General features: G+C 43.8%; 1 protein-coding gene across 1 annotated transcript in view; it reads left to right on the forward strand.

Annotated features, from left to right (window-relative positions):
- LOC147890759 (dynamin-2A-like) overlaps positions 1–22901 on the forward strand; it is an 81731-nt gene extending 58830 nt beyond the window's left edge. Inside the window, exons 17-24 of the mRNA XM_087389602.1 lie at positions 4844–4920; positions 5094–5150; positions 16849–17005; positions 17109–17275; positions 21453–21566; positions 21713–21780; positions 21894–22057; positions 22265–22901. Of these exons, the coding sequence (XP_087245728.1) occupies positions 4844–4920; positions 5094–5150; positions 16849–17005; positions 17109–17275; positions 21453–21566; positions 21713–21780; positions 21894–22057; positions 22265–22530 (1070 nt within the window). The 3' untranslated portion in view covers positions 22531–22901. The remainder of the gene's footprint in view (positions 1–4843; positions 4921–5093; positions 5151–16848; positions 17006–17108; positions 17276–21452; positions 21567–21712; positions 21781–21893; positions 22058–22264) is intronic.
- Positions 22902–26758: the final 3857 nt, after the last annotated feature.

Raw genomic sequence — 26758 nt, forward strand, 5'->3', positions numbered from 1 at the left:
TTTGGAGCCCTAGTGAAGTTATTTAAGGAAGATATGGTTGTGATCTTCCCAAAATGCTATAAGCTATATCAGCCCCGCACGGGCAAGTGCTTTGTCAGTTGGGATGTTGTGTTTGATGAATCTTCCACTATGCCTTTGCTGGACTGTCATAAACAGCCGAAGCGTGTTTTCAGATATCTTAAAGACACTCGGCATTTAGGCCTTCTTTATGGGACTGATACTTCACTTGTCATGCATGGATTCACTGATAGTGATTGGGCTGGTTGTTCTGACACTTGTGTGTCACATAGTGGCAACTTTTTTATGCTTGGTACTTAATGTGTTTCTTGGTTTAGCAAGAAGGAGAGTACAATTGCTACTTCTAGCTTTGAAGCTGAGTACAGAGCGGCTTTTACAGCTATATCGGAGTGTTTTTGGCTTCAGAAGCTACTTGCAGATCTTTATGCATGTCAGACTGCTTCTACTGTTATCTTCACTAATAGTCAGAGTGCTTTGGCTGTCGCATAGAATCTAGTTTTCCATTCTCGCACAAAGCACGTTGAGGTTCCTTATCACTATGTCAGAGAGCGATTATCAATAGGTAATATTGAGTTGTCTTATGTTCCCACTGAAGACAACTTGGCAGATCTTTTTAGGAAGGCTCTACCTCGACCTAAGTTCGAGGCTTTTCGGCAAGCTTTAAACTTAGTATCTTTTGTAACTTGATCTATTTTACTCTGTACAGTCATAGGTTGCTATATTCTACGGGACGAACATGTGCAACCATGACACTAGATATTTAGGTATCATGAGCCATGTCGATACTTCAGTTCATACCATGGAGGGGGGTTTGTAGGCTGTCTCATGGGCTATCCATAGATGCCACTTATACCTTGGTATGAGCCTTGTAGGCCTAGTTATAGTTAGTTAGGACTATTGGTACAGTTAGTTTATGTACCATCTAGGTCGGTTAGGACACTTAGTCCAAGTAGGTCAGTTAGCCCTAGGGTTTTGTTATGTTGGCTCACCCTTGAGCCTCCACACTTCAGTTTTGCAGCAATCTATTGCAGCATCTCGTTTTTCTTCATTGTGCTTCCATTTTTGAGCTTCCATTGCTTCCAACACCAAACATAGCTGGCCAATTAAAATAAAATGCCTCTTTACAGCTTGAGTAGTAGCAACAATTCCTCTATGCCCAGCATATGTAGGTGCATTGCATTCCTCTAGAATCTTTTGCCTCAGGGTGATGCATAGGTAGTCATCCTTCGCCATCTTTCATGGAATATTGACTTGTTGACTGTTCCTCTTGCATTTGCTGCTTTATCTCTCTTAAGTTTGGGTCACTAACATGCTGTTCTCTCATTTCTTCGAGATTCCTATGATAAGCAATGGTCACATTGTTGACTTGGGGTTTCGAGACAAGGCATCAACCACTCTATTCTGAGCTCCCAGTGTATGGACGATTTGAAAATGATACATTGACAACATATTTGCCCATTTCATATGCTTTTTTGAGAGCTTAGTCTATGTCAGGAAGTATCTTAGGCTTAGTGGTCAGTCTTAACTGTAAAGTCTGCACCGAAAAGAGAGTGCTTCCATGTATTAATGGCATGAATCACAGCTAGCTATTTTAGCATCCCGTATTCTGCGGCTTTTATAAGCCACTACACGGCCATCTGATGAAGTGCAGCCCCAACGCATTCTCCACAAGCATCACAATCCACACCAAAAGGCTTATACAAATCAGGGACTACAAGAATTGGTTATGTAGTCAGCTTGCTTTTGAGTGTATTAAATGCTGTCCTTTGTGGCTCATGCCATTTGAAGGCTGCATTTTTTTTGGTCGGGTCATGAAGGGGAGCAGCTATATTTGCATAATGCCTTCTGTAGTATGAGCAAAGGCCTAGAAAGCTGTGTACTTCATGAGAACTTTTCAGTTCAGGCCATTCCTGAATGGCTTGAATCTTAGCAAGATCTACTGAAATTCCACTCTTGGAAATGATATGCCCTAAATAATGGTTCTCTTCCAGGAAAAATTCACTCTTCTTGCTATTGGCATATAGCTGATAATTATGCAGCTCTTGAAAGACAATAGCAAGGTGTTTTCTGTGCTCTTCTTCGGATTTGGAAAAGACTATGATGTCATCGAAGAAGGTACCAATGAAATGCCTGCAAGGTTGGAAGATACGATCTATCATTTGATTAAAGGTAGCAGGGGCATTTGTCAACCCAAATGGCATTTCTAAATATTCATATAGACCAAAAGTAGTGCGGAATGTTGTCTTGCGCACATCTTGGGGCTGCATGCGGACTTGGTGATAACCACTTTTCAAATCTATCCTGCTAAATACTGAACCTCCACTGAGCTGATCCAACACATCATCTATTGTGGAATAGGGAATGGTCATCTTTTTTAGTGCGTGATAATCAACACACATACGGAAGAAACCATCCTTTTTCTGCACTAAGAGTAGAAAAAGGAGAGGAGCTGGATTGAATTAACCCTTTGGATAGCAAGTCATGTACCTGAGTCCCTTTGGACAGCAAGTCATGGACCTGAGTCATAATCTTTTCTCTGTGAGTAGCTCTATTTGATGATCCTCTGGTCTCTCAGGGGGTAACTCCCTTGGCAAGGCATCTGAAAAGCAATCTTTAAATCTTAAGAAAAAAAAATTTTGTTTATCAGCAATTCATTTCAGCATGCACTTCCAAGACTTTTTAAAAAAATGAAAAACATGTAGATTGAAACATCGGATTTCATTGCTCTACGAGCAAAAACATTAGATACATTGGGAATAGTCTCCCCTATATTCCTGGCAACGATCCAGTGTATTTTTTCCTTATGTACAAAATCTAAAACCCTTTCAAGAAGAGACACCTTCACACCGCTACGGTGAAACCAGGCCATCCCCAGAACTACATCATGATGTTTGAGAGGGAAAATAAAGAAGTCTTCTTGATCCGCATAACTCTACACATGCATAGGAAGTTTCCCAATCAAGGGAGTAATTGGCACATGAATCCCTTTTTCTCAGCCTTAGGGAACTCCTCCTTTTTTGACTTGGAGAAATCAGGTTTCTTTCTTTGTTGGGTAGGCAAGCTTTCTAGGGGACCACACGATGATGTGCACTATGAGATGTGCCATTGAGTCATTGAGGGGGCAAAGGCACGGAAGTAGAGGATTTATTGTTGCTTTGTGTAGCTTTGAAGGCTTTTGATACAGTGACATTTTCCAACTACTCAGGCGATTCCATGATTTAGGTTATAGTCGTGATATCATTTGGACAATTAGGATACTATATGAGCAGGTATCAGGACCACAATTGGGTGGACAAAGAAGATCATGAGGACAATTGAAGATCAAACAGGGTTGCTCTTTATTATTGACCTCATTTATCGTATACATTGATGAGCTCGAGGCATTCATCATGATGTTAGGCAAAGCAGGGTCACCTTTGATTCTGATTTTAATAATAGTATATGTAGATGACATGTCTCCTCAAGTGAGGGCCTGACAATGTAAATGTTCTGTGAGAGAAAGGATCTGAAGGTCAATCTTGAAAAAACAAGGTTGTGATCTTGAACTTGTCTCGGACAGTTGTCCATCAAGAGCAATTTACTTTTGAAGGGGCACTAGTGGAGATGGTTGTGTCTTATGTGTATTTGGGTGTTCTCTTTCAAGCCCGATCTTCATGATGGGACCAACTATGTGAGCTTGATTGAGCAGGGCGTCTGGTGCTCTTCCTAGACTTGAGCGTCAATACTTTTCAAGATATTTGGATGAAGTCTCTTCTCTTCGACTCTATTGTTTACCCAACTTGGATGTATGGCAGTCGCATTGGAGGCCTAGATCTATCTAAGATAGATGGGTATCTGGTGTTGAGAGACTTCATGTTCTACTTCTTGCCTGAATGTTCCATAGCAATTGATGGGTCCCCCACCATGTCCTGCTAGCATAGGTTGGGGCTACTCCTCTATGGTTTTATGCATCCTTTCAAGTGGTCACATACACTTAAGATGTCACATGCTACCTTAGTTGGCCCTATGGCACTAGCAACGGAGGGGGATCAGAGTAGTTGGCACACTCAGACATGTAGATGGTTTGCATACTTGAGACTCTTTATATAGAGACTGCCACTATATCAATATAGTCTTGCTGTGGGCCAGGTATTCCCTTTCTCTTGTTTGCTATACTCCTCACTGTAGATGTTGTGCTCTCCAATTAGGCTCATGGCTGGGCTCTTAATGATGTTGTGGCCTTAGCTTCTGTGTATCATTTGGCTTGTCCAAGGTGTGTGTTGGAGGTGATGGCTTTCACCCCTCACAAACATGTGCAAATAAAGGCTAAAAATGTGAGATATAATGAATAAATGAGGGCTTGTGGTCCTAATTATGGCGTGGTGTGAGATGTGGCAAGGCGGTACATGACCAATAGTTTTGTGGCAGGTTGTATTGCCCCACATGCTTGACGTTACATGTGGTCTTTGGGTGCTTGGTGGAGGCTGTTATGCATTCAGTTTCTAACATTGCCACTTTGGGATATGCGTTCTACTAATCTTTTGTTCTAACATTTCAGATTTCTAACATTGCTACTTTGGGACATGCCTTCAACACTAATCTTTTGTTCTGTATATTCCTTCTTGAGGTAGTTTGCTCTAGGGAAAACAAGACTAGATTTGATGCTTCTGAACAAAGCTTGTGATATTTTTAATTACCATCGCACATTTGTATGCAACTTTCATATATATTTTGGCTAGTAGAGTGTTTTGCTACTTTTCTTTGCAAGTGGGGATTTGTAGTTAAGTGTTTTGAAATTTTACTTGTAGTTTAAAGAAGATAAATTGGTTGATGGGTTTTCATGTAGGCTATCTTTTAAAGAAAAGTGCAAAAACAAATGGTTGGAGCAAGCGGTGGTTCGTTTTCAATGAAAAGAATAGCAAGGTTGTCATCGAAGATCGTGTTGATATGTGGATTTGAGTTTTGGCTGGCAAGTCTCATAGAAGCTATGATGATATTCATGTCATCTTTTTTCTCTCTCTCAATATTTTTTTCTTTTTACTTGGGGGCCGCATTGCGGGATTTTGGGGGGGGGGGGTGGTTTGGGTATGCCACAGCTAGGGTATACCAAAACCTCGGATGAGAAGATTTTTCGAGGAATCATTAATATGGAGGTAAGATCTTTTGTTTAATTGTGCAAATAAAATTTTCTCAAAACTTTGTTGCGAGAATCCGATATTTTCATTGTAAAGTATGTTGTGTTTTTGTTTGCTTTATTCTTCGCAACATGTACTTGAAGTACACACACATATCCTTTTGAGAATTGTATATGATGAACTCATATTTTTGGTACTAACCTTTTTTCGGGGGTGTGTCTGAGGGAGAGAGAGGCACTTGCTCATTGTGTTGACAACTTGATAGTTGGAGGACAATGCCCATATAAGCACTTGTCTCCACTCAAGGCATTTTTGATTTGTTGGAGTCAGGACATCCTTATGGAATTTTGTCCCCAAAAAAACTTACCCTATATTAGAGGCATTGAACACAATACAAATATTAGCGTTCTAAGAGGCGCTGAAAAAAGAGCTAGCGGTCTTGTACCCTGCCTCTCAAGGTCCAGCTTTCTTAGTGTAGAGTTGCGTTGGAACATCGTTGCCTACGTTCGACGTACGTAATAGGTTCCGTACGGTCTCGTTCAATCACCTGCGGATTAGGGATTCTTGCCAAAAGCAGACAATTGCAGATTCATTCTCGGCCCGTTTTCAGCCTCCCTCTCCTCCAAACCTCCATATAAACTCCTCTCCCCCTTCTGCCTCTCCACTAAGCACTCTCTTCTCTCCATCTCCCTCTCACGGACTTGGGAGGGGACCAGGAGTTTCCTACCAAGATCCAATTTTACCGTAATCACTTCCTGAGGGTATCAGATGACAAATCGATCATCAGGCGCTAGTATCTGGAGGACATGCGATTTACGCATGCATGCATTGAGGATTGCCATAGGACAGATGTGGGTCTTGTCACACGAGCTGAGGATCGAGGCGAGGAGGGCCGCAGGCACACCTAGAGAGCAACTGATTTGCAGGTTATGCATGCTAGTAGTAGTGGAGACAAAGGATCACTTTCTATCCATCTACCCAGCTGATTATGAGATCAGAGGACGTTACCACTGCTTCTACCAAGACTGGTGTGGATTTGGACCACTCTTTCGATTGATCCACTTCCACGATCAAGTGTGTGTTGGTGTCTTTCGATTGACCGCTCAGGGAGACTCTGCTACATTAGTTCAGACAACAGGAGGAGATAGCACCAACGGACAGCAAGGGTTTGATTTTTGTGCGTTTGAGTTAGCTCTAGGACACATTGGAGTAGAGGATGAGGAGATAGCCAACACGAGGGCAGCTTGGATCAATGAGCAGCGATGCCACAGAGTAGAGGATAGGGAGACATAGAGGAAGACGAGAGCGCGCACAACAGAGGTTCAGCCCATCGCTGCTTCACTCAGAGGAGACTAATCGACCTAGGGTGTCACCCTTGATGCTGCCCATCGGATACAGAGGTCCCAGAGACCACAACCCCCACCACGACAAGAGATAGCTTGACAGCTACGGATATGTGACATCTTTGCTTCTTATCGGAGAGATACCACGACTCTTGGATATGTCCTCGGAGTTCTTGCATTGCCTACTGGTGTCTCTTGAGAGCTCGGAGAGTGCTTCTGAATTTTTGAGACTATTAGTTTAGCTTAGCACACAGCAAGGGCCTTAGCGAGCCCTTTGCGTTAGCCCGTGGCGGCTTGTACGAGCTATCCTGTTGATTGTACTTTGTCTCATAGGCCCGTGAGGCCTCCCGAAGATGTTAATATAACTAACTTTCTTTCTTTCTCCACCAAGCAGCCCAAGCTCCTGAGTTCCTCTCCATCTCCCTCTCCCTTTGCAACAAGCTCCCTCTCCATCTCTGCCCCCATCATCTCCCTCTCCCTCTTCCTCTCCCTCTCCCTTTCCCTCTTCCTCTCCCTCTCATCTCCTGCTCCATTAAGCACCCTCTCCATCTAGCTCCCCCATGTACCATCAGATGCACACTCCAGAATTTTAGTTTTTTTAGTATCGCACTAATATCAAACGGTACGTATTGTAGTGATCAGACATGACAACCATGCCTTGGAAGTAGTTGATGACCTTCCACAGAGGTTGTATGGAGCAACTTGGGCCACAAGCAAAGGGCAACTTGGGCAACATTGACCTAGACATGCAAAGTCGAGCCCTCTCGAGTAAGTTATTGTTAGAAGGCTTACTCCTAGAAGCTCCTACTTCAACACGCACCCCTACGAAACACTCCTCGTACAAAGAACCCGTGGCAACACTCGCACAAATGGATCTTTCATAGAGGCCTCGTTAAAAAAGAAGGGGTCACCCTTGATGAGGAGCTTGATGAGGGTATGTTGGCTTTCATGGACCAACCTCTTCAACACCAAGCCAAAGTGCAACGAGGAGTTCAAGCACCAACCTTTAATCTAACAGCCAAAGATTCGTGCACATGCGAGGTCACCGTACACACAATGGAATAGAAGACCCACCCATTCCATGGAAACTTACAACTGGCTTCCATAGGAGCCCATGGAAAAACATAGTCCACTAATGCACCTCAGCTGATCATAAGATAGAGGAGATTAATGCAACCATCCCGGAGGCATAGTTAGAGTAACTCAAAGCAACCTTCCATTTAACGATGGTTTGCATAGTTTCCAAAAGCGCCATTTCGAGAGGTCTGAAATGGTGCAACGTTTTTGAACCATTTTCGAATCATGAAACGGTGCTTCGGATAGGCTCTTTTTCTTTCCAAATTTTTTCGCATTGCGCCTGACATACCATTTTCTTGTGTCAACGGATCGCAATTTCTGTACCGGTCCTCTCCTCTTTGCTTCCTAGCCACTCTTCTTTGCTTCTTCCTCCTCAGCCCGACTTTTTCCTCTTCCTGCACCACTTCAGGCTTCCTCTCCTTGTCATTTTTTCTTCACCTGCATCAAGCTTGGAAACTGGTCCTTTTCCTTCTCTCAAATCTCCAAGTTCCTTTACATCTTGAATCCTCTATGTGTAATCTTCCTGTTCCTCTGCTCTGCCACGCTTTCCCTCTTTGAACTTGATCAAAGATGTATCTTTACAGCTTTTGTAAAGTTTTCATTAATGATAATGTATGTATAATATACAATATATATACATTATTAACCTTACAAACTGACACTCCGTTTCCACCATTTCTTCCAATGGTCGAAACTCCAAAAAACCATTTTCCACCATGCTCCATATCAATGTTTTCAAAGCTCCTAGGAAATATGATAGTTCCACTGATTTGCTAAGAGAGGGCTTCACTCCAAGTCTTCTACATAGACTATTACACCTAAGAGCCATAGCTAGTCTTCTATAGCATTGATTATCGCATCAACATCAGAGCCGAGAGACAATATCAAACGCAAAGGCCCCCGTACAGCTGGTTGTATGACCCCCGTACAAGCTTACATGACGCAATGTACCAAGCCATGGCCTTAGTTCCCTAATCTCATCAATATATAGCCCAAATAAAGTCGGCGAGAGGGGGCATCCCTGCTTCACTCCTATTGTACGCTCGATCGAGTTTGACAGGACTCTAGGAGCATGTACTCTTCCTTTGAATGACTCATACAGGCTCATTACCTCCCAAATCATAACAGTTAGAATCTGCATCTCTTGTAGTCGTCTGATCATATGACCTCATGGAGCGGTATCGAAGGCCTTTTGAAAGTCCACCAAACTAGCCTTTTGAAAGTCCACCAAACTAGCGTAGACTTTCTGGGATCGCAAGCGTGCCTCCTCAATGACTGCCCATAAGGTGAAGATATGATCCAAAGTGAAATGCTGTCTCCTAAAGCCAGCCTACTTCAAGGATGGGTCTTTGGGTGATGGTTCTAATGCTACTTCTACAGCTACATGTTACTTTGCTTCCTACACAGGGCAGATTCAGTGGGATGGTCATGATGCCAAAGCACATGCCTTGATTGCTCTTTCAGTGAAACATGTTATTATCCCTCACATCCGGTCTTGCAAGACAGCTAGGCAAGCTCGGGATGAGCTTGCATCCTTGTATTGGGTTTCCTATCTCTGCAAGCAGTTGAAGGACTTGAAGCTTGAAGAGGGTGGTAACATGGATGCCTATCTCACTAATGTGAAGGATTTGAAAGAGCAATTGGCCAACATTGATGAGAAAGCACATCACTTCTTTTGGAAGTTATTCAGGTCATTAGAGCATACATCTCAGGGGGGCAGTGTCACATGTGTCAATAATGCATCATTTAATGTGAAAGGTATTGGGCAAGTTGCTCTTACTTCAGTCTTTGGTGGTGTTGTCACTCTAGAGAATGTGCTTTATGTTCCATGCATTCGCAAGAACCTCATTTCTATATGAGCCATAGCTACATGCGGCTTTCAGGTTCTTTTTGATGGTGTTAGGTGTGCAGTGTATGATGCTACACATACCTTTACCATGGTCTTGATTGGCACATTGACTAGAGGTCTTTATAGACTTGATGCCTATGACAAATGTTTGGATGATGCTGCACTTGCTGATGCACATGCCTTTGCTCTTGATTCTACCATGGCAAATACCCATTTGTGGCATGAGAGGTTTTGACACCTCAACTTTGGAGCTTTGGTGAAGTTATATAAGGATGGTATGGTGGTTGATCTTCCCAAAATGCATATGCCTTCAAAGCATGTTTTTGAACCATGCTTGCTTGGTAAGATGCACCGTGCTGCATTTCCCAAGGATGGGAGAGTTGGTGCCTCATGCAAGCTTTATCTGGTTCATAGTGATGTTGGTGGACCCAGGAGGGTTGCAGCTTTTGGGGGATTCTATTATTTTGTCACTTTTATTGATGACTTCACCAAGTACACTTGGATTTTTGCCTTGAAATCCAAATCTGAAGTTTCTTCATGCTTCGAGCATTTTATTGCCTTGGCTGAGAATGAGAGTGGGCTGCACATTGCTCATCTTAATACAGGGAGGTGGGGTGAATACATGTCAAAGGAGTTTGCTGTTTTTTTGGCTTCACCTGGCATACATCATCGATGCACGGTGCCTTATATCCTCAATAGAATCCCGTGGCTGAGCGGAAGAATAGGTTAGTGATGGAGATGACCAGGTGCATGTTGAAAGGCAAACATTTGCCCAACAAGTTGTGGTTGGATGCCGTAATGTGTGCTAATTACATTTTGAACAGATGTCCCACAAAGGCATTGCAGACTATCACACCTTATGAGGCTTGGACGGGTCGTAAGCCTCACATTTCTCACATGAGGACTTTTGGATGCTTGGCCTATGCTCATGTGCCTTCACAAATACACATCAAGTTGGATGATAAAGTTGTCAAGTGCATTTTTATTGGGTATAGCTCGGAAAGCAAGGGCTATAAGCTCTATCAGCCCCACATGGGCAAGTGTTTTGTCAGTCGGGATGTTGTGTTTGATGAATCACCTCGGGCTTGGTATTCCAGGATTCATACTTATTTGCTCACACTTGGCTTTCATAACAACCCTAGAGGCTACCGTTTACATCCACAAGCGTGGGATAGATTTGCTGATTGTAGTCCTTTATGTGGATGACATGCTTGTGATTGGGACACATGCTAAGCAAATTGCAGATTTTAAGCTTGATTTGCAGAAGACATTTGCTATGTCTGATCTTGGTCTTTTGCAATATTAGCTGGGCATCCAATTTGCTAGCAGTGAGGGGGGCATTTTGATTCACAATCCAAGTACATTGGACAGCTTTTACAACGTTTTCACTTCTCTTCTGAGGATGGCAACGATACATGTGATGTCACTCTCTATCGGCAGGCAGTTGGTTGTTTGATTTACTTATGCCATATGAGACCTGATCTAACGTAGGCTGTCTCACAGTTTAGCACATATATGCACAGTCCATCTATGTAGCATTGGCATGTCGTGAAGCGTGTCTTCAGATATCTGAAAGGCACTCAGTCCATCTATGCACCATTGGCGTGTCGTGAAGCGTGTCTTTAGATATCTCAAAGGCACTCAGCATTTAGCCCTTTTTTATGGGGCTGATACTTCACTTGTCATGAATGGATTCACTGATAGTCATTGGGTTGGTTGTTCGGACACTCGTGTGTCACGTAGTGGTAATTGTTTCATGCTTGGTACTTCATGTGTTTCTTGGTTCAGCAAGAAGCAGAGTAGAGTTGCTACTTCTAGCTGTGAAGCTGAGGATAGAGCAGCCTTTACATCTACAGTGGAGTGTGTTTGGCTGCGGAAGCTACTTGTAGATCTTTATGCATGTCATACTACTCCTACTGTCATCTTCACTGATAGTCAGAGTGCTTTGGCTGTTGCACGGGATCTTGTTTTCCATGCTCACACAAAGCATATTGAGGCTTACTATCACTATGTTAAAGAGCAATTATCAGCCAATGATATTCAGTTGTCTTATGTTCCCACTTGACAGATCTATTTACGAAGGCCCTACCTCGACCTAAGTTTGAGGCTTTTCGGCAAAGCTTCAAACTTACTATCTTTTGTAACTTGATGTGTTGTACTCTGTACAGTCATAGGTTGGTATATCCTTACAGGATGAACATGTGCAATCATGACATTAGATATTCAGGTATCTTGAGCCATGTCCAGGATACTTCAGCCCATACCATGGAGGAGGGTTTGTAGGCATTCTATGGGCTTTCCATAGGTGCCACTTATTCCTTGGTATGTGCCTTGTAGGCCTAGTTATAGTCAGTTAGGACTTGGTACAGTTAGTACATGTACCACCTAGGTCTGTTAGGACACTTAGTCGAGTTAGGGCATTTAGCCCTAGGGTTTTGTCATATTGCCTCTTTCTTGAGCCTCCACTGGTTGTTGCAACATTTTCAATACATCTCCTCGTTTTTGCTCTTCCTTTTTGCTCTTCCATCACTCATTTTTGGGCTCCCATTGTCCAACATAACTGTGGAGCAAGGGGCTGGCGGCTTGTCAGCTGCTAGACTTGCTGCTGCTTCTAGCACCTGGACCTGCTGCGGCTGGCGAAACTTGAGATGTGACTTGTGGTTGGCGGTGTCTGGACCTGTGGGCAAACCTCAGATGATATCATTGTATTATAGTCCTCTTGTGACCCTTCAGGATCGATGGGAGTCGGGACTGGGACCACTATAAACTAATAGTGGTCTCTTACACGCTCTGAAAGAAATCTTTACAAAACATGCTACATCGTGAGTCCTTGTGTTGCTAACTTGTGCACTAGCCCGAGAACCTTGCTACTACGGTGACCCAAAATGCCTTTTAGGTAGTTTTGCTATATTTTGGCTGGTTGTTCCACAGGGTGTCCCTTCTGTCCTTGCTGTCCCTGTATTTTTCTCTGATGTGTGCGTAGGCTTTGTATTTAAGGAGTACATGTTCTTCATCTTTTAGCCTCTCCTGTGGGACATATTTTGCAGATTCGTGCCTCTCTGAGGATCCTTGGTCTTACCCATCTCCCCCTCTCCACCTCTATTTCATGTGAGCTAGTCCTTATTTTGCAGATTAAATGCCTTTTGGACATTGATATATTATCTTGGAGGTATTTGTGCATCTGACAGTTCATCATATTAATTTCCTGTACTGCATTTTTTGTCCTGGGGTCTTGCCATAATTTCTGTAGCATTTTCTGCGGCAACAAATTTCTGAGTTTCCTGTATCTTCTGGTAAATCAGCATCCCTATAATTCCATCCAGTTCATCCCCTCTCTGTGCCGTCTTGTAGTCTTTCTAGCTTCCATTGCTTTCTGTGGTCTCCTGTTTGCATCCATCTTCTCAAGCTTGTTGAGGTCGACCATGTGTTGGCACAAGGCTTCTCACTCCTGAGGTATGATAGTGGTCTCAGCCAGTAGGATGGGATAGTGTGCCTGTTCCTTGACCCCTAGTTCTCCAATCCGGAATTATATTCTTTTTCAATAAGCTCTCGAGTGCCCGGGTGCCTAGGTTGGACGCCCGTAGAGGATCATCGTTTGCGCTAGCATTGTATATAAAAACTTACTCATGTCCAGTTTTTAGATGTGCCTTTCTGCATTTTTTTTGGAAGCTGGATAGAGCTTTCAGCCCTCCTAGAACTTTTCTTTGGAGTTGTACATGTTACCACTAGAGCCAACATTGTGACTTGCACAGATAGTAGTTCGAGATAGTAGTTCGAGGACTCCTTTCGACACATGCATTTCATTTTTAGTTGCCTTTATATTCCAGTCCTAGGTATTTATAGGTGGTGACTATGTCCAAAGGATTCCCCTCAAAATTGGAATGAGAGAGAAAGAAAAGAAAGAAAGAAATATTAACGTCCACAAAAAGCCTCGCGGGCCTATGAGACAAAGTGACACCAAAGAGAAAAACTCATACAAGCCACAAGGGGCTGAGGCAAAGGGCGTGCTAAGACCCTTTGCTGAGTACTGTGCTGAATTAAAAAGAGCTCATTGACTCAAACAAAAACAAGTACAAAAATAATAAATATATCATATCAAATCATGTGCTATCTGCTATCGGGAGCAGGCTGAGAACTGGAACTGGAATGGAAACTCAGAAACCAAAACCGAAACCGGGCACTGTGGTGGCTCGTCTATGAGCGGTGAAAATGTCTCGAATCTCAGTCTGAGTCTGTTTGGTTGTCTCATACTGTGGCATCGGAGGGGGGCGTGGTCTCCTCGATCTCTGAACTCGTTGAGCTATGTTCAGAGTGACCCCTCGTCTCGGGCGGTCCCCTCTGAGGAAGGCTGTGATAGGGCGAACCTCAATCGAGTGTGCTTTGGGCGGTCTTCGTGTCGTGGCTGGCCTCTGCAGTCCTCTTTGGGTAACAAGCTGCCCGCATAGCAGCTAGCTCCTCCTCCTCCTCCACCCCACTGTATCCTAGAGCTGACTTGAATGCATAAAAATCTGTGACGTGCCGTTGTTTGTGGTCAGCCTCTGCATCCTGTGGTGTGAACGCTCCTGTTGCTCTTTGATTTGTCGTAGCAAGGTCTCCCTATGTCGGCACATCTTAAGCAGTTAGAGCCCAATGCAAAACTGGTCATGGAAATGGATCAAGTGTGATAGTGGGCCGAAGCCACTCTCGTCCTAATAGAGGCAGTGGTATCGTCCCCAGATCTAGTAGTAGGTTGGTTAGGTGCAAAGAAAGTGTTTCTTTGTCTCAACCACTCCCAGTGTGCATAGCGTGTAGGTCCGCTGCTCTCTAGGTAATACGTGCTTCTCTCCATGTCTCAATCCTCAGCTGATGGGATGAAACCCGCATTTGCCCAATGGTGATCCTCAGCACATGTGAGACTCTTCTGTCCTCGAGATATAGGGGTGTGACGATGAATCCATCCTCTGAGACATTCAGAAAATTGTCACGGTAGAATTATGTCTTGGTGGGGAGCTCTTGATCTCCCCCCCAAGCTTGATACGTATGGAGCTGGAGAAGATCTAACCGCATGATATGGTTAATATCATCTCGCGGGATCGACTCAGGGGGTGCATCCAAACTATATTGAGAGGGGGGAAGCCTGTCCATCTGAATCCCATGTCTGGCAAACCATGTGGATATACGTGCATACCATGTGTCTGCCCCACTCTCTGCTAGTCGTTTGGATGACTCCAGAGCTAGCCTCGGTAGTCTCCAATGGGCTAAGTCCTAGACTCTATGAATGAAAGTCACTGTTTGAAAGATGGCATCAATTTGTAGTGGTGTCGTGGTGAACTCTGCCTTTATTATCTCATGCGGGACTGAGGGCTTGCTCCGAATCATCCTAGATCCCATGGTCACCTGTAACCGCTCAAATGTCTTCCACATTGCTATCGGTAGATCACATCCCTAGAAAGGTGCTACATACATGGCAGTCGGTTGCACTAGCGTATCGAAAAGCTAGCACTTCGTCGGTGGATCTTGGAAGTGTGGTTGGAAACATTGCCTCTCCAATCGAGCCAGAGCACCTTGTCCTCGTGTGAGTCGTGCTTGGGCTGCATGTGTCATAGTGAAAAGGGGTCCTGTGAAGACTGCTCCCAAATATGTGTATGACTGCACTATCTCCATTGGCTCGGTTCGATAAGTGAAATTGAGTCATCGGATTATTGCGTATGAGGTGTTGAAGACCATAACTTTGGTCTTCCCAAGGTTGACTGTTAAGTCTCTCTCTCTACAGAACACCTCTAGGGCCTCCAAGTGTCTCTGCAGCGCCTCCGCTGAGGATGAGATGAGGACCATGTCATTAGTGTATAGCAATATTTGTAATGAGATTGGCTAGTGGTGATCCTTCGCCCCCTAGGCAGTGTATGAAAGAGGTGATCTCATCAATGTACATCTCGAAGAGAGTCGGTGAGGGGACATCCCTGCTTCACTCCAATCGTACTCTCGACCCAATCCGATAGGCCTCCTGGGACACGAACTCGGCCTCTGATTGACTCATATAGGCTCATCACCCCCCATATCAGTGTCCTTGGAATCTATAGCTTCTGTAACCTCCTGATCATGCGGGATCGTGGGACAGTGTCAAAAGCCTTGCGAAAGTCTATAAAGCATGTGCAGACTTTCTGGTGTGTAGACCTCGCCTCCTCAAATATAACCCTCAAATTGAAGATGTGATCTAGGGTAGAGTGCTGTCTCCGGAATCCTACCTGTCCTAGTGCTCACTGCCTCTGTATGACTGCTGAGTTCCCTCTCTAGAACTGATCCCTAAATTTTGGACAGAGTGTGGTCAATCATAAAAGTCCGATAGTTCCCCGTCTCCATAGGGTCCCCGGCTTTGTGTATCGGTACAATAGTGGTGACACTCCAAGAAGGTGGAAATTTGTGACAAACAGCTCGGTTGAACATCTGTGCTCGGATTGGGGCTAGGACCTCCTGTCCATGTGCAAAGTGTCGGTCCAGAGGCCCTCGTGGTCTTGCGCTCTCCGATTGTGTAGATGGCGGAGTGCAGCTCGTACATTCTGTGTGGTGAACAGATGACAAGTGGTGGGCCTAGGCGTGGAGGACATATCCGGCGGTGTCTGCATCTGGACATCATAGAGGGAGCACGCATACGTGTGCCACACATCTGGGTCAGAAATGGGGACAGTTGGCTTCCCCTCTGATAGAAATCCCCATCCAGTGGTCGGGTCTCCTCGGAACGATCTGACAATCTCATCCATCCTGTGTGTGAGGAAAGCCCTTCTCTTATGGTGTGTCCGTCGTCGATAGATCCTCTGTGCTTCAGGTGGCGTCAGATGACTCAGAGTTTGCTGCTGTGTGAAGTGGGTTCTCCCCTCTTTGCACTTGTTGTCGAACCAAGGGTTTTGAGGCATCTTCCCATCTCTGGCCCGCTCGGATCGGGTCGTGGGAAAAGATCTGATAGCAGCGTCTTGTACCACTGAGACAAGGGTGTCGGAGGCGCTGGTGAGGTCTATGTCATCTCCAAGTATAACTGGGATCTCCCTGGCTAGATGGCTCATGTATACTGGGTCAAGAGCATGGTCAAAGTGGATCTGAGTGTGTGGGGGGAGCTCTCCCTGTGGTTGGCATGGTGGTGGCGATATGGAAGTTCAAGTATGAGTGATCAGCTCCGAGTGGGGGGGGGGGTATGGAGAAGTCGTGTATCCGTGAGATAAAGTCTAGTGGGCCTAGTAGATAGTCCACAGTACTAGATCCACCACCATGTGGGAAGCTAGTGAGGGGGGGGGGGAGGGAAAGAGAGAGAGAGAGAGAGAGAGAGAGAGAGAGAGAGAGAGAGAGAGAGAGATGTTGTTGTTGTTATACTTGAATTGGCACAGTCTTGAATTGGCACAGTCTTCTCATTATAATTGATTATTGTCTGAAGTGGTTATAATTGTCTGAAGGGGTTATAATTTTGAATAATGATCAGGAGTGTATTATTGAAGAAGCTTCCGACAAGGATGATGGTGTGGATGAGGCACCACCAGCTAAGTCAAAGAGCTCAAAGCGTGCAAATGGGCAGGAGAAGAACCCGAGCCTTGCCTTTAAAATTAGCAACAAAGTATCATATAAAACTGTTGTGAAAGGTGTGCTTATGAATGCTTGTGTAATGATTTTTGGGAAGTGCTTTTTCTTTGTGGTACATACCTGTTTATGATGCTTATGATCTCTTGGGCTTGGGCTTTGCAGCACATCATGCTATCATACTGAAGGCTGAGAACATGACAGAAAAAACAGAATGGATGACAAAGCTGCGCTCTACAGCCCAAGGCTCAAAAGGAGCACCCTCTTCCGCGAAGGGCTCTACAAATGAATCAGCTCCTACCATGCGAACGAGTTTTTCCGATGGCTCTTTGGTAAAATATTCCTCAATTTAATTAAAATAAACCATAACGCTACATGGCTACAGATGCTAAGTACCCTAACAAGTTCTACAAATGTTTACTTATACTTGCCATTAAGCCGTCGAATCTAATAATGTGTCAGGCACAATAAGAAAACATTTAGGGAATATTGGTATGCAGGTAGGTGGTCAATAGACATGCCATGTGAGTGGCACCATCTGGTAACCATCGCGCTCAAAGCACTACCCAAAGCATCCATAATAGAGGCCGGCTTATGGATGTAGAGCCCAAAAGAGGCAAGGGATTGAGCAAATCTCTGTTTTACTTTAATAGTGCACTAACTTCGTTAGAGAGTCCCTATCTGGTGCACGGTCTTGTGACTGTCTTGTACAATGCCATGACTGCAACTATAACATCATGCGTGATACTTGTGGCTTGGAGCAGATGAGACAGGCATGTGGTACTGAGTCAAAGGCCTTCTAGAAATCCATGAAGCAACATTGTACTCTCTGTTTCTAGTGTTTGGCCTCCTCCACGAGAGCTGTAAGGATGGGAGTGATCTCGTTTGATGCATGCCTAATTAGTTGCCTGTATGCTGTGTACTCAACACACTTGGTGAGATTGGAAGTGCTACTCTATATACCTTGCCCATTAGGCGACCCATTATGATGGTCTAGTAGCTGCTTGCATACATGGAATCCTTGCCTTGTGAATTAGATTGATGATAATTGTGGCTATGGTAAGGCCTTGCAAAAACATTTGAAAAGATCAACTAGGTTTGGATTGAAGCAAGTATCTTCCAACATGGCCTTTGGAAGGCCTGCAGAGCTGCTGTTGAGAGAGAGAGAGAGGGAGGGAGAGAGAGAGAGAGAGAGAGAGAGAGAGAGAGAGTCTGTGTGTCAGATCCGAATTCAGAGAAATCTGGAGTGTGTATCTCTCCGCTCTACTGAGATGGTCCCCAAAAGAGTGGACTTGTAAAGAAGTTTTACTCCTCTCGATACTCGTACTCCCTGTGTGTCCTTGGTCTCATCTCTGTAAGCAAGCTCCTGGTAGTGGGCGCTATGGACTCTGATGTGTGTTTGTATAAAAGACTATGTCATGACATGTGTAAGATTTTGAGAAGTTCCCTGGTTTTGACCGTAAGGTTCCATTACAGTTCCAAATGGTACAGGATAGGGTCTCCGTATGCTGAGTCTCATAGACCCACCTCCCTATGTGGGGGGGGAGAGGTAGATGTCCGACGCTATAAGGAGTCGTCCATCTTGAACTACCGCCCACTTCCCATCCTTGCGGGCCTGATCTTGTTGTTGTATTAGAGTGCGCCTCTTCTTAATCTGTAAGGGGGTGAGATCCTCATCCATGGATATCGATGGCTGGTCCCGTAAGATTGATCTACGCCATAGAGCTGAAATTGTGCATGAGTATGATGGAATCGTATGAAACGGGGCTGCTCTTGATTGGGATCTCTCCCCACCCACCATGCCCTCTCAATCTTGCTCAGCTACCCCAAGAGTAGTGGCCTCAAATGCAGTCGCATTGCTCATCGGTGGCATCGGTGAGTGGAATACCAAGGACATTGATGTTAAGAGCCTTATTGGCTCTCAGCTGCTGCTTCATGAGAGTGGCCGAAACGGTTGCCTTCGTAGCTTCCCGTTTGGCCACATCTACCCATCTAATAGTCTCGTCGATTACAAACTGCATGGATGGCTGCTACCTCTTGTCGGAGCTGCAAGACGTCCTTTTTGAGCCCCTAGATGAGGCCAGCCTGCTCCTGAATGACTTGGGCCTGCTCTTGGGTGAAGCGGGCTTGCTCTTGTGCGAAGTGAGTCAACTACATCTCAAGTACGCGAATGATGTGAGCAAAGAGTCCCAGGCATTTGGTGATGGGAGCAAAGACTCCCAGGCATCTGGGTCAGCGAGTCCTCAAGTACGCGAATGCTGTGAGCAAAGACTCCCAGGCATCTGGGTCAGCTAGTCCTCGCCCAAGCAAAAAGGAAAGGGCTGTGGTACAAAACTAGGAGTGTATGGCAAAATGGTGGACTGTGATTGGGCTAGCTGGGTGAGATATCGGGATGTCTGAGGCATGGGTGGAGAGGGATAGATGTATTAATGTCTGCGGGAGGCCTCGTGGGTCTACGGGACAAAGTATACCAAAAAGAAAACTCATACAAGCCTCAATGGGCTGGAGCAAAGGGGACGCTAGGGCCCTTGTTGAGTACTAAGCTATGCTGATCTAAGGAGCTCAAGAGCTCGAACAAAATCAAATACAAGCTGAAGGAAACTGAGAGCTGGGAATCAGAAGACAAAGTTGGCTCCTTGGTCTCTGAATCGAGAGAAAGAAAGAAAGAAAGAAAGTGTATTATTGTCCACTAAAGGCCAAAATGGGCCCATGGGACATCAAGAACTCTGCATACAAGATAGCACAAAATCAACGTGTCGCAAAGAAGAGGCATCGTCGAATATCATCTAAGTGCTACGCAATACAATGCAAGTGAAAGTACATAATGTCAAATCTGAGCCTAAATACAAAGTAAACTAGATGCAAGAAAACCGCCCCTGGGTGCGTGCAAAATGGGGGGATGAGTACAATATGCCAATGAGAGAGAGAGAGAGAGAGAGAGAGAGAGAGAGAGAGAGAGAGATGATATGATTGTATTAAAGTCTGAGTGGATCTATGGGACTGGTGACCATTATTGAACTAATAGTGGTCTTTTACATCCAGTGAAATGAATTTCTTACAAGGTTGTCAGGTATTTGGTAATTTTGTGCCAGCTTGTGTGCTAGCCCAAGTACCTTGTTCTGGCGTTCCAAAACTTGTTTTAAGTAGCTCCCTAGCTTTCTGGCTGGTGTTCCAACAGATTTTTCAGATTTCCTGTGCTGTCCCCATATCCTTCTTTGATGTGTGCATAGGCTCTACATCTTAGGGTACAGGTTGTTCATCTTCTACCTCCCTTGTGGGGCAGATTTTACAGATTCTTTCCTCTTGGGGGATGCTGGATCTTGCCCACTTGCCCCTCTCCACCTCTAGGCCATGTGAACTGGTTCTAATTTTGCAGATTAGATACCTTTTGAACACTGATATGTGTTCCCTGCGGGGGGGGGGGGAGAGAAGTAGAAGTAGAATTTATTATCATCCTTGGGGGGCCAAAAACGACCCATGGGACCTAATCCTCAGTAAAAAAATCTCCTCCGATGTGGAGGGGTCAAGAGTTTCTTGATGGTACGAAAAAATATGAGTAACAAAAGACCCTTACGCTGCCGGAGAGGCAGTGGAGAGAACTGATTAGAGCTGTGGGGTGTCTACCAGTGTCTGCTGGTAATCATCCCTGATATGTGCATATCTGGAGGGAGAGAGAGAGAGAGAGAGAGAGAGAGAGAGAGGGGGGGGGGGGGGGGGGGCGGGCAGTTTAGAAAGAAAAGAAAGATATATTAACATCTGCCCGCAGAAGGCCTTGCGGGCCTATGGGAGAAAGTACACCAAAATAGACAGGAAACTCATACAAGTCTTGACGGGCTGAAGCAAAGGGTGCGCTAGGGCCCTTGCTGAATGCTATGCTAAACTAAGCTATAGTTATAGATCTTAAACCTCAAGCTCAAACAAACAAAATTGGAGCTGAGAGTCCGGAGCTGAATCAGAAACTGAAACCCGGTACCATAGTATCTCTCTCGTGGACTGCGAAGATCTGCCGGATCTGCATCTGTCGAGCTGTCTCACACTGTGGCGGAGGGTGTGGTCTCCTTGACCTAGGGTTTTTCAAGAGTGACTCGTCTCGGGAAATCGCCTCTGAGGAGGGCGGAGATAGGTCTGACCTCGATCGTGCTTGTCCTGGTCACTCTCTGTGTCATGTGTGGACTCTGCGTCCCTCGCTTGGCAGTATCATATCGTCTCTCTTCACAGATCCATACTGCTTACAGGTCAACTAACTCCTCCGCGTCACTTTGTCTTGGAGCCAACTCAAGCGTGACACGTCGCTGTGCTTGGTCTGCCTTCAAAGCCTGTGATGCTGTACCTGTCTGCTGCTGGCTGATTTGTCGTAGTAGCGTATCTCTGTGCTGTCGCATCTCTCTCTCTCTCTCTCTCTCTCTCTTTCTCTCTCTCTCTCTCTCTCTCTCTCTCATGTATGCTTTTTCCTCTTGAAAATTTTAATTTGTTTTCCCATCCCCTCGGGCTGGTGGTGAATTATTACAGGATACTGCTGTAAGGAGGCCTACAGATCCTGATGAAGATTTGAGGCTCATGGCTCAAGAAGTGCGTGACTATGTTGAAGCTGTTTTGAACAGCTTAGCAGCAAATGTACCAAAAGTGAGGCTCAGATCATTGTGATGTGTGCCTATATTCTTTTTCCTGTTTTCTCTTGGGCAGGCCCCAGGAAGAAAGGTGAAAAAGGGGGGGGGGGGGGGGGGCGCTTTGTTTGCTTTGTTATTTCATGTTTTTGAAATTCCTTGCAGGCAGTAGTGTTGTGCCAAGTTGAGAGAGCAAAGGATGCTATGCTGAATCAACTCTACAGTTCCATCAGGTGAATAGTGGTAATAAGTTTGTGTTGCTTGGATTCTCAATAGGTGACTCTGATGTGCTTTATTTCAAACCATGTTTTAGACTTTCACGACTGTTTCTGTTTCTGCCTCGCAGTGCACAGTCCAATGAAAAAATCCAGGAGCTTTTACAGGAAGATCAAGATGTCAAGAAACGCAGAGAGCGTTACAGGCGGCAGGCATCTTTGCTTTCCCGTCTTACCCGACAGCTGAGTACGCATGAGGCCCGTGCCTCAACAACGGGCTGGTCTGCAAATGGGGGTGAGGATTAAATTGCCTGTATCTTTAATTCTATAATAATGATCATGCAATGATGAGCTGAGCCTGCCTGGTTTACAGTTTCTGTTGGTTCTGTGATGTCAGATTGGGATGCCTCTTTTGTTTGTGCATATGTGTGCGATTGGTGGAGTGGGAATGTTGGCAGGGTTCTGTGTATGTCTTTTCTGAGCTTCTTTGTACATTTTGCAGCACCTTCAGCAGGTTCTGTTGCGGGTGGTGCTGGTGAGGACTGGCGTGTTGCGTTTGAACAGGCTGGAACTGACAGTTACCGAGGCTCTTTGGATCAGAACATGGTAGGTGATTCACCACGAATTTCTTCCCAGAGAATGAATGGAGGGCACAGTCGTCGTTACAGTGATCCAGAACAAAATGGGGACGTAAGTTTTAACCGGAGAACACCTTCTCGGCAGCCGCCTCCCCCACCTCCTGGTGGAGCCCCTGTGTATAGATATTAATTTGTTTTGGTTTGCTATGCTCATTTGTAAGAACTAAAGCTCCTACAGTCTGGTCCATCCATATTGCCCCATGGAATTTGTTCAGCTGTGGTTAGTGCATTCAATTGGGGCATGTTGCCTCAAATAGGCCAGCTTGTAGATCGATTTTCTTTTACCATCAAGCAGTAAGGCTCTGAAATCTCTGCAGTTAATGGGGTTTTGGATCTGGGGGAGCTCATCTTTGTAGGCAGCAGGAGCTACCCCTCTATTGTTCCTGAGACTGCTTTACATCCTTTCTATTATGATTTTTTAAAATCATCTATACAACCACAGCTGTTGTATTGTAAGGTAATAAAAATTCTAGTGGCACAGCTATGCATGTTCTAGTGTGAGGTGTGCAGTATTTTGTGTAACAATGGATATATAACTATGTATATGCTATTCCTGACTCCCGTATACTACTGTAATGAGTACAGGGGAATCAGGTTGATGAAAATACAGAGCTTATGGCTGTTGGCCATAGAAGACAATTGGATGTTTACTCCTGTACGGTTGCAAATTGATTACAGGTTCTGGAATAATGCAAGGGAAGAAACTTTGGGGATATGTTTCATAGTGTTTGAGGGTGCCTCTTTTATCTTGCATTTAAGGTGATAGTTAATCGAAAGTAAATGGAAGCAGGTTATATTGTGCATATTTTCTTTCAAATGGGATCAGTGGCTTACACAGGGGTGTCACCCGTTCACTCTTTTCCAATTTCTTGTGGGACTTCTATGCAGTACATGAACAAAGGACGGTCTTAAATGGGCATTATTTTGGTGATTTGTTGGCAGATTTGCACTCATTAAGGTATTATGTTTGCTTGTGTGTCCCTCTTGACTAGGCCTTGCCTGACAATCTTGAATGACATAAAGGTGGTTGTATTACAATCAAGCCGTGTTGGTTGAGAATAAACAATTTTGGGGTCCTTACCTCATTCTTAATGGCCACTTATTTATGATTGAAGTATTCAATTCATCTCAATGCAAGTGCCATTTTTAATTTTGCTTCCTAGGAATTTGGTCCTATATAAGACATCATTGTCAATGTTCTTTACATACTGTGCATATCTACTATAAAATGTAACGATATTCACTTTAATTGCATTGATCTGTATCTGGATATTATGTGTATCCATGCTTCTTTTTAAAACTTCATGTCCTCGATTTCCAGCAATGAATAATGCTACTGACTTCCACCTTTGTTAATCCCTCATTATTTGGAACCCATTCACATTTCTTTTGCAAGCATCCCTCATAGAGTTTTTTTATTGTATATCTTCTCGAGAGATTTTTCAATGGCTTTGGTTCATACCATAAAATTGTGAATGTTATAGGAGTTCTCTTGTCATCCTTTCTATCTTAGCAACCTTTGCAACCTAAATTGGGCCACCTTAGTCATCCAACTCTGAACCTAGATCAGATGCCCAAACTGCAACAAATAGACCCTCTTCAATCTCATTAGATGGTATAAACTCTGGTAAGGGTTTGTCTCCCTTTGTGCCACAATATTTTCGAGGTAACATGCATTCCTCTACTTCCTCCATATCTACTAACATATTTATATTCAAAGGAAAACTTGATGACCTAGCTTGTTCGGGCAAAAAGGGTTCACAGTATTCAATGCTCATTAAGTTTTCTTGTCTTTCTAAAGATTGGATAAGTGCTTCAGTTGATTTAATTCAAAATCTGTATTAGGGGGTTCGAGTAGTTTTAGAAGTATATCATATTTTCATACATGTGCCTGATGTCGGAATGGTAAATGGAAGTTTGCATATGTTTTCCCTTAAAACAGACAACCTGCTTATTTAGTATGGATTCTAACAAATGATCTTTTGATTGTACTACTTTATTATCTGTATCTTGATCTTGTATCTTTATCTTATGGGCATTTGAGTATAAGTTGTGAGCATCACCTTTGATTTAAGGGCTTTTGCACTTTTTATTGTTTGGGTAATCCATTTGGAAAATAGTCAATCTTTTGTGGATGAGTATTATATTTTTATTGGAAAGAAGGTACTACTACAAGAGTTTAATCATGCGTTTGGATTGTAAATCATTTTAGGTGATGCTAGTATATGATGCAGCCTAGATTTTATCAATTTTTGATTATCGCAATTATTGTGTTCTCATGCCTTATTAGGTGGGTAGTGTTCTAAGATTAAAGGCCTCCCCTTCCTGGGCATTATAATGTTATTTCATCATTTTGCATTCAAATCCACATCTTGAAGTGCAATTTGTTCAATGAGAAAGAGTGCATGCATAATGTTATAAACAAAAAATCATTGCATTTGAATTGCTTTATTGAGGTGGTACTGGAAATTATTAAATTTGTATGTTATTTTTGTAATTGAGTCATGTCTTGCAATACCTGTTAAATGTCATTGATGTTCAGGTAAAGCGCACTAAATGATGTTTGTAGTCGTGACATTGATCAATGTACCTCTTATTGAACATGCAATTTTTAAATTGTGTATGCCTACAACCCATCTTGTCATTGAAGTTGATGTTTGATGACCTATTTATTCACAACTATTGAGTTGTCGTGATGATATGGGAGGATACCTTTCTGTTCTATAAGATGTCTTTTTTAGATAAAACTGAAACGTATGAACCATCCCAAGATGAAATAAGCATTAAAAGTTCGACATGCTTCTTACCATTGGCCCCATTGGCTATATGGTGTAGTATGAACTCCTTATAAAAATGTTGGATTAATGTCTACTTTGCATAACATAGTTATTTTATGTTCTCGTGTTTGGCATATATCTTGTTTAAAGTTGAAGCAATAATGCATTATTCTATTATTTGTTGACATTGAATTTATGTACCTTGTTTAAGGTTAACACGGTAATGTTTGTGGGCTTTAAAATTTTGTGTGTGTGTGTGAGAGAGAGAGAGAGAGAGGGAGAGGGAGTCCGAAGGCATCTCAGGGTGAGACAATTTACTCCATCTGAGTAACGCAAGAGTCACAGGAGTGCACTAGGCCAGCTCCTCTCAAGTTATTATAGAACAAAGTGACATTGTAGTTTTGTTATAAGGTGACCTTTAAAACATCAGTCTAAGACAAGTCTTTGGGTTTTGATTTGAAATCTGTAATCATTGCTTGCCCATCTCTATAAATTGCCCATTTGCTTGCTTTGCAATCTTTCTTTACTTTGGTGAGTTCACTATTCCTTTGTTTGAGTTGGATTGGAGTGAGGTCATTTGATATCCAAATCTTTGTACCCTTGAGCTAATGTGTTTATCTAAGGATCCTAACTCTTGGTACCCTCTTTTGACATATAACTTGTGCTTCTGTGCCCTTTTGACAACTATTACCTATATCATTTTGATTGATATTAGATATATGATTTTCGTTCCATCTAACTTTTGGTACTTACTTTTGATTATGCCATCTATGTCTTTCTCCTCCTCGTCATGAAGGAAGACATGTAACTTGTGGTATCTTCCTTTCGATTATGTTATCTATGTCTTTCTCCTTCTCGTCATGAAGGCATGCATCTTTCAATCCCCAATGCGTAAGATCATCTTATTTCGTGCTCAAGTTTCCTACATTTTTACCTCCACATAGAGATATGCTGTATTGACTTTGTTGCTGGCATCAACTTGATTGAACTTGTGTTCATATCCTTAATCGTGGAGACAAGTATTGGTGCTGGTGGGGATGCATAACATTTGTGTATGACCTTTGCAATAATTTCTTGCTTTCCATTACACTCCATATATTGCATTTTCTCCCAAGAGTTGTAAGCTGAAGCTTGAGGTCTTCGCTTCTTGTTCCAAGGAATAGATTCGCTCTTGTGGGTTTGAGATGATTCTTTTTCTCCAATGAGTCTTTGCATCCGGAGTGGGTGTTGCTAGTGTTGTAATGGTGGAATATGAGGGCTTGCGTATTGAAGCTGAGGTTATAAAAGAGTCCATGTTGAAAAGCTTCTTATAAGGCCTGTAAACTGAGTACCCCAATGTTGAAACTAACCCCCAAGTTGGGATAGGGGTTTAGCGAAAACCTGGGGTGGGGGCTAGGACCTTTGAACTTTGGACTAGACTCTTGCGCTCCAAAGACTTTAGGGGCTCAAAAGAAGGAAGAAAATTGGGAGGCGGCACTGAAAACAAACCGAGAGCGTGACTGGAGCTGAACTACTAGATGAGAGGTAAAGCTAAAGGCCTGGAGGTTGGAACTTGGAGCAATGCGGTGAACTTGGAATAGT

This window comes from Dipteris shenzhenensis, chromosome 18, assembly GCF_047967505.1.
Source record: "Dipteris shenzhenensis isolate YYH24624 ecotype China chromosome 18, Dip_SZ_1.0, whole genome shotgun sequence".
In the NCBI taxonomy this organism is placed as follows: Eukaryota; Viridiplantae; Streptophyta; class Polypodiopsida; order Gleicheniales; family Dipteridaceae; genus Dipteris; species Dipteris shenzhenensis.